Below are 14,882 nucleotides of genomic sequence, written 5' to 3' on the forward strand. Positions count from 1 at the left end.
TTGGCTATAAAATTAGCTTTGGATGAATGGAGGCATTGGTTAGAGGGTACCAGTCAACCTTTTTTCATTCTGACAGATCACAAGAATCTTTTATACCTCCAAACAGCTACACGTCTCAATCCTCGTCAGGCTCGGTGGGCCTTGTTCTTCTCCAGGTTTAATTTTGTACTTTCCTATGTTCCTGGTTCAAAAAATTCCAAGGCAGATGCTTAATCTAGGCAGTTCCAATCTTCTGAACCTTCTCCATTGGATTCAGAACCTATACTACGTCCAGTCAAAGTTTTGGCTCAAGTATCCTCTTTTCCAGTACAGGCTTTACATGCTTCTCAAGTCCGGGTACCATCTTCTTGCAAACTACCCTCTTGTATCCTTTATGTACCCAAAGGATTACATCTTAAGCTTCTACATTGGGCTCATGACAACATTTCAGCAGGTCATCCTGGAATAACCAATACATTGTGGAAACTGAAGCAGCATGTTTGGTAGTCCACTATGAGGAGGGATGTTAAGGATTATATTGCTGCTTGTAGTTCTTGTGCTTTGAACAAACAATCTTCTCATCGACCGTTTGGTCTATTACACCCTCTTCCTATTCCTCATTACCCTTGGTCTCACTTATCCATGGAATTTGTTACAGATCTTCCTGTTTCTGCTGGAAATACGACCATTTGGGTAGTGGTGGATCGGTTCTCCAAGTCTGCTCACTTCATACCTCTTCCAGGCTTGCCTTCAGCTCAAAGACTTTCTGAACTCTTTGTTCTACATATATCTCGTTTACATGGTTTTCCTACTGACATAGTCTCAGATCGTGGAGTCCAATTTGTTTCCAAATTTTGGAGGTCTTTTTTTAAGCACTTCGGAATCAACATATCACTTTCTACTGCACACCATCCTCAATCCAACGGACAGACTGAGCGTGTAAATCAAGCCTTGGAATCTTTTCTTTGACATTATGTAGACCATCACCACTCCAACTCGTCTCAGTTATTGCCTTTGGCGGAATTAGCTCACAACTCACGTTCTAACACCTCATTACAGACCTCTCCCTTTAAGGCAGCTTATGGATTTGAACCTAGAACCTTTCTTATGATTACCAGTTCTACTGAAGTCCCTGGAGCAGATCGTATAGTGAAAAATTTCAGTACTCACTGGCAACTCATTTGTCAAAATCTACTCTCTTCTTCCTTAAGACATAAGAAATATGCTGATTGCAGAAGGTGCAAGGCTCCTTTACTTCGCACTGGAGACAGAGTATTTTTATCCACCAGATGCATACGTCTAAAACAACCTTGTACCAAGTTGGGTCCTAAGTACATTGGACCTTTTTAAATTGTTTCCAGAGTTTGTTTTTCTGCATACCGCCTGGCCTTACCCAAGACTCTCAAGATCCATCCAGTGTTTCATGTCTCCCTACACAAGCCAGTCATCTACAATCGGTACTCTATCAAGCGTAAACCACCTCCTCCACTTTCCGTAGAGGGAACTTCTGAGTTTGAAGTCAGCCAGATTCTCGATTCCAAGCTACGGGGCAATTGGCTGTACTACCTGGTCCATTGGAAGGGTTATCCTATCTCTGAACGATCTTGGGAACCGGCCTCTCATGTTCATGCTCCAGCTCTTGTCAAGTCTTTTCACAAGAAATACCCTGTCAAGCCTGGTCGGGTTCCCCGGAGGGGTCCTTGAGGAGGGGGCACTGTCACGCTCGGCTGCTGGGAAGCTCTGCAGTCCTCTCTGTGTGCTTGATTGACAGGTGTTTGAGCCACCCCTTCCTGATGATGTCACAACCAGGATTTTTATTCCGGGCTTCCTGTTTCTCCAGTGCCCGTTTGTTTGTTTAACTTTGTGGCTTCTGTTAGGAATTCGCTGTGGAATCTCTCTAACTTCCGCTTTTCTGTTGCCAATCTCTTCAAGGACTGACTATGCTGGATTAACCTTCAACCTCCTGATTACCTGTCTCCAAACAATGCAAGTACTGTTTGTTTTGTGAAACTTTCAAACTGCCTGTTTACCTGCTGCAAATTCTGACTACTCTGTGTACTGCCAAACTATTCAAATACAGTTATTTCTGTGAAACCTTCAATCTGCATGTTTACCTGTTTCCAAACTCTGCAAATACAATTATTCAGTGTAAACCTTCAAACTGCTTGATATCCTGTTGCCAATCTCAACAAGTACAGATTAATCTGTGTTAACCTTCAAACTACCAGATTACCTGTTGCTATCTCTGCAAGTTCTGACAACACAGTGTTAACTTCCAAAATACCTGATTACATGTTGTTAATTCTGCAAGTTCTGACTACACAGTGTTAACCCTCAAACATCCTGATTACCTGTTGCATACTCTGCAAAGACTGTCTACACAGTGTTAACCCTCAGACTGCCTTATAACAAATTACCTACTCCTGCATTATTAACTGTTTCCTGTTTTACCCTTCTTCTATCTGAGTATAAGTGGACTATCCCTGCTCTCCTGATTCTGTGGAAGACATTTCCTGAAACCAGTTCCTTATTCAGAAGTCTATCTGGCTTATATCTTGAATTACTTTGGCACAGGCTAACCCTGCTCCATATTGTGAGTACTTGGAGGTTGTCGTGGGGTCATGTCCTGGATTTAACTCAGAGTGCAAGGGTGATGTTTAAGTTTGCCCTAGCATTTGGGTCTTCTTCTGGACATTTCCTAACCTGACATGAACCTGTTTTTCTGGAGTTTCTTTTTAAATATTGCATACAAATATCCTGCATTTTCTGGTTGCATTCTAATAAAGAGACTGATAAATAATAATATATGTTCATTGCTAAAAGAACAAATCTTATGGTGGCCTAATACTTTTCTACCATACAGTATATATATGTGTGTGTATGTTTATAAATATGTATATGTGCACACAGATACCCACAATTCACAGCTCAATATCTTGCTATATTTTAATAATAAACATATGTTATCCTAAGTATTTATAATTCTGAGTGTAATACTCTATTTTAATGCATTTTACATGTTTTGTTATACTTTTTTCTAGCCATAACACTTTACTTCTGGTAAGACTAACTTGTATAGCACTGTTATATGTTACATGGTCCAGCAATACTGGTAGTGAACCCTACACTATCAAACTTTAATCTAGATTTAATCTAGGCAAATGTGACATCTCATATATATATATTCTTATTTAAACATTTATAGAAGCCAGTGACATCAGTAGCTAAATATATCAACATATTAATGTTTACTTAGCACATGTACCCTGGTGTTAAATTCAGGTTTAAATAATATAATGTAGCACTTGGGAATGAATATACAGCCCAGCAGCCCTGCACTAGAAGCCAGCATTGCAAATATTTCTACAGCTACCATGTATTTGCCTTTGGTGCTAAGATGCGTTGGGATGAAAGAGATCCAAACACTGCAGAACACCAGCATGCTGAATGTGATCATCTGGGCCTCATTGAAACTGGAGGGTAAATTTCTAACCAGGAAAGCCACAAAAAAACTGACCACCGAAAGGAATCCTATGTAGCCTATCACAAGGTAGAATGCAGTGACAGAACCCTCATTACATTGTAATATCATTTTCTTAATGTAAGACTGAGTGTCATAGTCTGGATATGGTGGATAGAAAGCCAACCACAGCGTGCAGATCATTGTCTGACCTAGAGAGCAGACAAGGACCAGACGGATGGACACTCGGGATCCCACCCACTTCTTTATTTTGCTCTTAGGTTTGGTGGCATTGAAGGCAATTACAACAGTGACTGATTTTGCCAGGACAGAAGAGACAGAAACAGTAAAAATTATCCCAAAGGCCGCTTGTCTGAGTAGGCAAGTCACCTGCACAGGACGTCCAATGAACAGTAAGGAGCAGAGGAAGGACAACATGAGGGAGAGGAGGAGGGTGTAGCTGAGGTTCTGGTTGTTGGCTTTTACTAACGGAGTTGTGTGATGCATAAAGAAAATTACAAGAACAGCAATCGTGACACTACAAGAAAAGATGGAGACTGAAGTAAGGGCAATTCCTAATGTGTCCTCAAATGAAAGGAATTCAACTGTCTTTCTGATGCACATAGTTCTCTTATCATTGGGCCACTGATCTTTGAGACATTTTATACAGGTTTCTGCATCTGTAAGAATAAAGAAAACCATGATTATTACCTTTAAAGGTGGTCAATTATTATTTTTCATTTCTTTTTTGCTTGTTTGACTTATTTGGACATCTTTGTTTCACTCATTATTCCAATTTTTCAACAGAGGCAGATGTTTTATAGCCTGCAGATGTTTCTGTTAAATTAACTGGCTCAGTAAGTGAATTCTATAATCTTGAGCTTCTCACCAAACCACAGCCCTCATTTGTACCCATATAAACCATTTGAAAACATTGTGTTCCTCTGGTAGATTAATAACGTTTTCTACAGGATAATGAGCATCTGTTAGATTTGATGAATCTTCTCAAATTACATACACAATATAATATTTAAAAGGCATCCATATATTCTGGCTAACAACTAACATACGACTAGATTATGAGTTTTGCGGTAAGGGCTGCTTGGTAATAACTTGCAAGTTATTGCACCACTATCTTCCCTACAGCGCTGGTATTACAGGTTTACAAAAACCCAGCGTTATCAGGCAAGAAGTGAGCATAAAGCAAAATTGAGCTCCATACCGCACTCTAATATAGGGCTGTTGAAAGCTGCAGTAAGCTGGTTTTACGTGCTCATGCACAATTTCCCCCATAGACATCAATGGGGAGAGTAAGCTGAAAAAAGTCTAACACCTGCAAAAAAGCAGTGTAAAGCTCAGTAATACATCCCCATTGATTCAAAATTTATGTTTACACCTAACACCCTAACATAAACCCTGAGTCTAAACACCCCTAATCTTATACTTATTAACCCCTAATCTACCACCCTCAACATCGTTGACACCTACATTATACTTATTAACCTCTAATCTGCCCAACTAAATCAGCTCTTTTACCTGTAAAATAAAATACAAACAACCTCCCAACATTAAAACTCACCACCCACACAACCAGTCCCCCAAATAAAATCCTAACTAAAAAAACCTAAGCTCCCCATTGCCCTGAAAAGGGCATTTGGATGGGCATTGCCCTTAAAAGGGCATTTAGCTATTTTTCAAGTGCCCAAACCCTAATATAAAAATAAAACCCACCCAATAAACCCTTAAAAAAACCTAACACTAGAGAAAGATCCACTTACAGTTTTGAAGACCGGACATCCATCCTCAACGAAGCCGGGAGAAGTCTTCATCAAAGCGGCAAGAAGTCCTCAACAAAGTCAGGAGAAGTCTTCATCCAAGCCAGCAGAAGTGGTCCTCCAGATGGGCACAAGTCTTCATCCAGACGGCATCTTCTAACTTCATCCATCCGGCATGGAGCAGCTCCATCTTCAAGACATACGGCGCGGAGCATCCTCTTCTTACGACGACTCTTCCAGAATGAAGGTTCCTTTAAGTGATGTCTCTCCAAGATGGCGTCCCTTGAATTCCGATTGACTGATTTGAACAGCCAATAGAATGCAAGCTCAATCCTATTGGCTGATCGGAATTCTATCAGCCAATCGGAATTCAAGGGATGCCATTTTGGGTGACGTCACTTAAAGGAGTCATCGTAAGAAGAGGATGCTCCGTGCCTGATGTCTTGAAAATGGAGCCACTCCGCGCTGGATGGATGAAGATAGAAGATGCCATCTGGAAGAAGACTTCTGCCCGTCTGGGGGACCACTTCTGCCGAATTGGATTAAGACTTCTCCTGGGTTCATTGAGGATGGATGTCCGGTCTTCAAAACTGTAAGTGGATCTTTAGGGGCTATTGTTAGTTTTTTTTAAGGGATTATTGGGTGGGTTTTATTATTAGATTAGGGTTTGGGCACTTGAAAAAGAGCTAAATGCCCTTTAAGGGCAATGCCCATCCAAATACCCTTTTCAGGGCAATGGGGAGCTTAGGTTTTTTTATTTGGGGGGTTGGTTGTGTGGGTGGTGGGTTTTACTGTTGGGGGAGTTGTTTGTATTTTTTTGTAAAAGAGAAAAGAGCTGATTTCTTTGGGACAAAAAGCCCAACAAAAGGCCCCTTTAAGGGCTATTGGCAGTTTAGTTTAGGCTAGGTTTTTTTATTTTGGGGGGGCTTTTTTATTTTGATAGGGCTATTAGATTTAGATATATTAGTTTAAATATCTGATCATTTATTTTTTATTTTTTGTAATTCAGTTAATTTTATTTAATTAATTTATTTTATTTAATTGTAGTGTAAGGTTAGTTGTTAGTGTAACACAGGTTAGGTTTTATTTTACAGGTACATTTGTATTTATTTTAGCTAGGTAGTTAGTAAATAGTTAATAACAATATACTAACTATTCTACCTAGTTAAAATAAATACAAACTTGCCTGTAAAATAAAAATAAAACCTGTTAGCTACAATGTAACTATTAGTTATATTGTAGCTATCTTAGGGTTTATTTTATAGGTAAGTGTTTAGTTTTAAATAGGAAATATTTAGTTAATTATAGGAATTTTTAATTAGATTTATTTTAATTATATTAAAGTTAGTGGGTGTTAGAGTTAGACTCAGGGTTAGGTTTAGGGGTTAAAAACTTTAGTATAGTTGCAGCGATGTTGGGGGCGGCAGATTAGGGGTTAATAATATTTAACTAGTGTTTATGATGTGGGAGTGCGGCGGTTTAGGGGTTAATATGTTTATTATAGTGGCGGTGATGTCCAGAGCGGAATATTAGGGGTTAATATGTTTATTTTAGTGTTTGCGATGCGGGAGGGCCTCAGTTTAGGGGTTAATAGGTAGTTTATGGGTGTTAGTGTACTTTTTAGCACTTTAGTTATGAGTTTTATGTTACGGCGTTGTAGCGCAAAACCCATAACTACTGGCTTTCAGTTTACGGTATGGATCTTGGCGGTATTGAATGTACTGCTCACTTTTTGGCCTCCCAGGCAGACTCGTAATACTGGCGCTATAGAAGTCCCATTGAAAAAGGACTTTTTGAAAGCTGCTGTAATTACATTGTGTTACGGCCAAAAAAGTGTGTGGGGCAGCTAAACCTGCAAGATTCGTAATACCTGCGGTAGTGAAAAAGAGGCTTAACACTGCTTTTTCACCCATATCGCAAAATTCGTAATCTAGCCGATATATATTTATTTTTATAGTTGGGTTTTGATCAATGTTTGTGGCATTATCATTGACTTTTACTAGATTTTCATTAAAGAAAACTCTAAGAGGCCAATGGGAACAAGTGCATCTCAGATATGTCATAAACAAATCCTGCTTATTTCTTTTTTTACACCCTACACATGTATGTAAACATCAAACAGAATACAGTGAGCACTACATATCACACGACAGACATGTTAAAAATCAAATACTTTAATTGTGTCTGAAATGTGTTAGTGGTGTTGTGAGTGCGAGGAACAATTGGTGAGAAAATGAGACAGACAAGATGAGGAAAGAAAAGGGAAATGATAGAGACATGGCAGAGAAAGAAGGAGAATGAGTGGTGGGTAAGGATGGGTAAAATGATAGGATGAAGAGAAAGTGTATTGGCAGAACAGAAAGAAAAAAGTGTTAAATGTATGTAAAAATATAAGGTCAATGGAGGGAGTAAGGGAAATACACCAAAAATAAGGGCAGAAAAGTAAGGGAGATAAAGCAGAGTGAGTGAAGTGCAAACTGGTGCTGCTGTCAACTGTACAGAAAACAAGGGTGGGTCACGTGGGCTCTCACCATCATGAAATTAATTTATCAGGTATGTATGCATCTTGTTATCTTTTATGATAAAGAGTCCACAAGCCATTACATGTTGGATCCTATAACCAAGATCTGAAGTCTGCAAGACCACCATCAAGTTAAAAAAAGTAAATGAATTAAACAGAGATGGTGGCTTGCAGACCTTTTCTACCAAAAGCAGCTCTAGAAGTGACAAACATATCAATATGGTAAAATTTGGTACAAGTATGCAAAGAGAACCAAGTAGCTGCCTTCCAGCTTTGTACAATGGAAATGTCATTGTGGAAAGCCAAAGGAGTAACAACTTCTGCAGTAGAATGTAGTAGAAATGCTTGTGCAATGTTAAATGCCGACAACAATGTTGGGCGGACATGATTCGCTACAGTGAAATATGTCCACCCGGCATTTGGTAAATCTACCCCTAAATGTCTACCCCTAAATCTCAGGATAGGGCAGAATATTCAGATACCTTTATAGTTTAGGAAAGGGTCAAGAGAAAAAGAATCATCCAAGATAAAAGTTGAATATGAAGATAATGCATAGGGCTAAAGGCTGGGCCTTAAGAATCAGAAGCTGATCTGATAACCAGTGCCAGGAAAAAAGCTTGAATGTAAGGGAATATAGAAATATTTTTGTGATACAAGACCGACATGGCTGAAATTTGGCCTTTAAGGGGAACTGCCTGATTAACCTTATTCCAAGACATCCTTTAAAAAAACTATAATATATGAAGAATTCACAAAGAGTTACAATAAGAATGCTTAGACTCACACCAAGTGGGAAATCTTTCCACACCTTGTGATAATTTTGCCTGATAATCAGCTTTTGTCAAAGTGTCTATAACTTGATCAGAGATTACCCACAGGGGCCTATCTATCAAGTTCCGTATGGAGACAGACATTGCCGCAATTCTTGCTAGCGGCCGATTGGCCACGAATCTGCCGGGGGTGGCGTTGCACCTGCAGTTTACAAGAGCTGCTTGTGCAATGCTGAATGAGGAGAGAGTATTGCTCTCCTCATTCAGCAATGTCTGTCCTACATGATTCTCTTATCGGATCATGTAGGACAGACAAATAAGAAATAGGCCCCACAGAATCTAACACCTAGATTATGAGTTTTGCGTTGCGGCTTTTAAAGCTGAAAAATTGGCAATTTCAGAGTAAAAGCAGTAACGCACTTTTGGGAGGTGTGTCGGTAAAGTTATACGCAAGCATTTTAGCCTGTAACGCAACATCAATCCCTCACTCAAAAAAATGAGTTTTTTTTTGTGGGATTTCCACAGCGCCGGTATTACAGGTTGTGTGGTGAGGCTAAAATGCTTGCATTAAACCTAAACAGACACGATCCATACTGCCATCTGAGAGCAGTAATTATGAGTTTTGTGCAACAAAAATGTTTCACAAAACTCATAACTAAAGTGTTACAAAGTACACTAGCACCCGCCCTCCCACATTGCAAACACTATTTAAAATGTATTGACCCTTAGTCTGCTGCCCACCCATATTGCAACTATTAAATAAACCTATTAACCCCTAATCTGCTGCCCACCCACATCGCCAACACTATTTAATTATATTAACCCCTAAACCGCCGCTCCCCGACATTGCCGCCACTTAATACAGTTATTAACCCCTAAACATCCGGCCTCCCACATCTCTGCCACTAAATAAACCTATTAACCCCTAAACCTCTGGCCCCCCCACATCGCAAAACACTAAATTAAACTTTTATCCCCTAAATCTAACTCCCCTAAATTACAATTACAATTTAACTCTATTTAAAGGACCAGTCAAGTCCAAAAAAACTTTCGTGTTTCAAATAGGGCATGCAATTTTAAACAACTTTCCATTTTATTTTTATCACCAATTTTGCTTTGTTCTCTTGGTATTCATATTTAAAGCTAAACATAGAAAGGCTCATATGGTAATTTCTAAGCCCTTGAAGGCCGCCTCTAATCACATGCTTTTTTTTTGTTTTTGCACAACAGGGGAGAGCTAGTTCATGTAAGCCATATAGAAAACATTGTGATCACGCCCGTGGTTTGTGGCAGACACTGCACTATTTGGCTAAAATGTAAGTCAATAGATAATAAATAAAATGTCATGTGACCAGGGGACTTTCAGATGATGCTTAGATACAAGTTAATCACAAAGGTAAAAAGTATATTAATATAACAGTGCTGGTTATGCAAACAGGGGAATGGGTAATAAAGGGATTATCTATCTTTTTAAACAGCAAAAATTCTGGTGTTGACTGTCCCTTTAAATAAATAAAAACTTACCTGTGAAATAAATATAAACCTAACATTAAACTATAAATTAACCTAACACAACTAATCTAATAAAATAAAAAAATACTAAGAATTAAAATACCTAAATTACAAATTAAAAAAACCTAGCACTAAGAAAAAAAATGTAAAAATCTAAATTACAACAAAAAAAAAATGTAAAAATCTAATGGCTAGATTACGAGTATTGCGTTAGCCTTAAAAAGCAGCGTTGAGGGGTCCCAATGCTGCTTTTTAACGCCCGCTGGTATTACAAGTCAGACAGGAGAGGGTCTACCGCTCACTTTTTTTCCGCGATTTAAGGTTACCGCAAATCCCTTTACGTCAATTGCGTATCCTATCTTTTTAATGGGATTTTCCTAACGCCAGTATTACGTTCGCCTAAAAAAGTGAGCGGTAGACCCTCTCCTGGCAAGACTCCTACCGCATTTAAAAGTCAGTAGTTAAGAGTTTTATGGGCTAACGCCGGAACATAAAGCTCTTAACTAAAGTGCTAAAAGTACACTTACATCCTTAAACTACCTATTAACCCTTAAACCGAACCCCCCCATATCGCAAACACTTAACTAAAATGTTTAACCCCTAATCTGCCGACCAGACATCGCCGCCACTTTAATAAATATATTAACCCCTAAACCGCTGCACTCCTGCCTCGCAAACACTAGTTAAATTGTATTAACCCCTAATCTGCCGTCCCTAATATCGCCGACACCTACCTACATTTATTAACCCCTAATCTACTGCCCCCAACGTCGCCACTACTATATTAAATTTATTAACCCCTAAATCGAAAACCTAACCCTAACCCCCCTAACTTAAATATAATTTAAATAAAACGAAATTAAATTACTACAATTAAGAAAATTAATCCTATTTAAAACTAAATACTTAACTGTAAAATAAACCCTAAGATAGCTACAATATAATTAATAATTACATTGTATCTATCTTAGGGTTTATTTTTATTTTACAGGCAACTTTGTATTTATTTTAACTAGGTACAATAGTTATTAAATAGTTATTAACTATTTATTAACTACCTAGATAAACTAAGTACAAAATTACCTGTAAAATAAATCCTAACCTAAATTACAATTACACCTAACACTACACTATCATTGAACTAATTACCTAAACTACCTACAATTAATTACAATTAAATTAAATAAACTAAATTATCAAAACAAACAAACACTAAATTACAGAAAAAAAAAGAATTACAAGAATTTTAAACTAATTACACCTAATCTAATCTCCCTAATAAAATAAAAAAGCCCCCCAAAATAATAAAAGTCCCTACCCTATACTAAATTACAAATAGTCCTCAAAAGGGTCTTTTTGCGGGGCATTGCCCCAAAGTAATCAGCTCTTTCACCTGAAAAAAAAATACAATACCCCCCCAACATTAAAAACCACCACCCACACACCCAACCCTACTCTAAAACCCACCCAATGCCCCCTTAAAAAAACCTAACACTACCCCCTTGAAGATAGAAACATAAAATTTGATGGTTGATTAGAACCAAAAAGGCCCATCAAGTCTACCCATATTACATGTTACTTTTTCCTTAGGATAGCCTTATGCATGTCCCAGGCATTTTTAAATTCCTTTACAGTCTTTCAGGCCCATTTATCAAGCTCCGTACGGAGCTTGAAGGGCCGTGTTTCTGGCGAGTCTTCAGACTCGCCAGAAACACAAGTTATGAAGCAGCGGTCTAAAGACCGCTGCTCCATAACCCTGTCCGCCTGCTCTGAACAGGCGGACAGGAATCGCCGGACATCAACCCGATCGAATACTATCGGGTTGATTGACAGCTCCCTGCTGGCGGCCGATTGGCCGCGAGTCAGCAGGAGGCGGCGTTGCACCAGCAGCTCTTGTGAGCTGCTGGTGCAATGTTAAATGCGGAGAGCGTATTGCTCTCCGCATTCAGCGAGGTCTTGCGGACCTGATCCGCAGTGTCGGATCAGGTCCGCAAGCCCTTTGATAAATGGGCCTGTTTGTGTTTACCACCTAAAATGGAAGTTCATTCCATGAATCCACCACCCTTTCTGTAAAAAAATGCTTCCTTAAATTTCTCCTGAATCTGCTACCCTCTAACTTTAGATTGTGACCCCTTGTTTTGGCATATATTTTTTTGTGAAAAATGCTTTCAACTTCTATTTTATTAAGTCCCTTCATATATTTGAAGGCTTCTATCTTGTCACCTCTTTCCCTTCTATCCTCTAAACTATACATATTTAGATCATAGAGTCTTTCTTTGTACGTTTTATATTTTAGATCATGTACCATTTTAATAGCCCTCCTTTGCTTAGCTTCTAGTTTATTTATATCTTTCTGAAGATATGGCCTCCAGAACTGTACACAGTATTCCAGATTTGGTCTAACTAATGATCTGTAAAGTGGCATAAGAACCTAGCTATTTCTGCTACTAAAACCTCTTCCAATGCAACCAAGCATTTGACTGGCCTTGCTGGCTGCACTGCGGCATTGTGTACCAAATTTTAAATAATCTGAAATAATAATTCCCAAATCCATTTTTTATTTAATTACAATCAGTAATGTACCTTTGAGACTATAATTGGCCTTTGGGTTTTTGGATCCTATATGCATAATTTTGCTTTTGGTAATGTTAAATTTCAGATCCCATTTATTTGACCAGTCCTCTAGTTTATTAATATCACAGTTCATTTGATCAACTCCTCCTGGAACATCTACCTTGTTACAAATTTTTGTATCACCCTACCTTGAGACGTCTTCACCCAGCCGGGCACAAGTGGCCCTCCAGAGGGTCCGAAGTCTTCATCCTATCCGGCCAGAAGAGGACCTCCAGATCGGCAGAAGGCTTCATCCAGACGGCCTCTTCTATCTTCATCCTTCCGGAACAGAGTGGGTCCATCTTCAAGACATCCGACGCGGAGCGTCCTTTAAGTGATGTCATCCAAGATAGCGTCCCTTGAATTCTGATTGGCTGATAGAATTCTATCAGCCAATCAGAATTAAGGTAGGAAAAATCCTATTGGCTGATGCAATCAGCCAATAGGATTGACCTCGCATTCTATTGGCTGATTGGAACAGCCAATAGAATGTGAGCTCAATCCTATTGGCTGATTGGATCAGCCAATCGGATTGAACTTCAATCCTATTGGCTGATTGCATCAGCCAATAGGATTTTTCCTTCCTTAATTCTGATTGGTTGAAAGGATTCTATCAGCCAATCGGAATTCAAGGGATGCCATCTTGGATGACGTCACTTAAAGGACCAGTCATTCAGTCGTCGGCCGTCGGATGAAGAGGATGCTCCGCGTCAGATGTCTTGAAGATGGACCAGCTCCGCTCCGGAAGGATGAAGATAGAAGATGCCGTCTAGATGAAGCCTTCTGCTGGTCTAGAGGTCCTCTTCTGGCCATATAGGATGAAGACTTCAGACCCTCTGGAGGACCACTTGTGCCCGGCTAGGTGAAAACTTCTCAAGGTAGGGTGATCTTCAAGGGGGTAGAGTTAGGTTTTTTTAAGGGGGATTGGGTGGGTTTTAGAGTAGGGCTGGGTGTGTTGGTGGTGGGTTTTAATGTTGGGGGGGTATTGTATTTTTTTTTCAAGTGAAAGAGCTGATTACTTTGGGGCAATGCCCCGCAAAAGACCCTTTTAAGGGCTATTTGTAATTCAGTATAGGGTAAGGACTTTTATTATTTTGGGGGGCTTTTTTATTTTGTAAGGGGGATTAGATTAGGTGTAATTAGTTTAAAATTCTTGTAATTCTTTTTTTATTTTCTGTAATTTAGTGTTTGTTTTTTTTTCGTAATTTAGTTAGGTGTAATTGTAATTTAGGTTAGGGTTTATTTTACAGGTACTTTTGTATTTATTTTAACTAGGAAGTTATTAAATAGTTAATAATTATTTAATAACTATTGTACCTAGTTAAAATAAATACAAAGTTGCCTGTAAAATAAATATAAATCCTAAGCTAGCTACAATGTAACTATTAGTTTTATTGTAGCTAGCTTAGGGTTTATTTTATAGGTAAGTATTTAGTTTTAAATAGAAATAATTTATTTAATTATAGTATTTTTTTTAGATGTAATTAAATTATATTTAAGTTAGGGGGGTGTTAGGGTTAGACTTAGGTTTAGGGGTTAATAAATTTATTATAATGGCGGCGACGTTGGCTGCGGCAGATTAGGGGTTAATAAATTTAATATAGTTGCGGCAACATTGGGGAGGGCAGAATAGGGGTTAATAACTATAATGTAGGTGTCGGCGATATAGGGGGCAGTAGATTAGGGGTTCATAAGTATATTGTAGGTGTCGGCGCGGCAGATTAGGGGTTAATAATATAATGTAGGTGTCAGCGATAGCCGGGGCAGCAGATTAGAGGTTAATAAGTGTAAGATTAGGGGTGTTTAGACTCATGTTAGGGTGTTAGGTGCAGACATAAATTCATTTCCCCATAGGAAACACTGGGGCTGTGTTAGGAGCTGAACGCTGCTTTTTTGCAGGTTTTCTTTTAGCCAGCTCAGCCCCATTGTTTCCTATGGAAAAATTGTGCACGAGCACGTTTTGCCAGCTTACCGCTACCGTAAGCAACGCTGGTATTACAGTGAGATGTGGAGCTAAATTTTGCTCAACGCTCACTTTTCTGAGGCTAACGCCGGCTTGAAGAAAACTCGTAATACCAGCGTTGGCTTAAGTGAGCGGTAAGAAAAAAAGGCCCCGCACAGCCTTACCGACAAAAACCCGTAATCTAGGCATAAGTTTACTAAAAATAATAAACACTAAAATCACGAAAAATAAAAAACACTAAGATTAAAAAAATAAATAAACAAAATTATCAAAACTAAAAACAATTACT

At 38.8% G+C, this 14,882-nt stretch overlaps 1 protein-coding gene across 1 annotated transcript in view; it reads right to left on the minus strand.

Annotated features, from left to right (window-relative positions):
• Positions 1-3,220: 3,220 nt before the first annotated feature.
• The window catches only part of LOC128652724 (vomeronasal type-2 receptor 26-like), a 126,758-nt gene continuing 115,096 nt past the window's right edge, over positions 3,221-14,882 (minus strand). Inside the window, exon 6 of the mRNA XM_053705655.1 lies at positions 3,221-4,119. Coding sequence (XP_053561630.1) covers positions 3,221-4,119 — 899 coding nt within the window. The remainder of the gene's footprint in view (positions 4,120-14,882) is intronic.

The sequence above is a fragment of the Bombina bombina genome, chromosome 3 (genome assembly GCF_027579735.1).
Source record: "Bombina bombina isolate aBomBom1 chromosome 3, aBomBom1.pri, whole genome shotgun sequence".
Classification (NCBI taxonomy): Eukaryota; Metazoa; Chordata; class Amphibia; order Anura; family Bombinatoridae; genus Bombina; species Bombina bombina.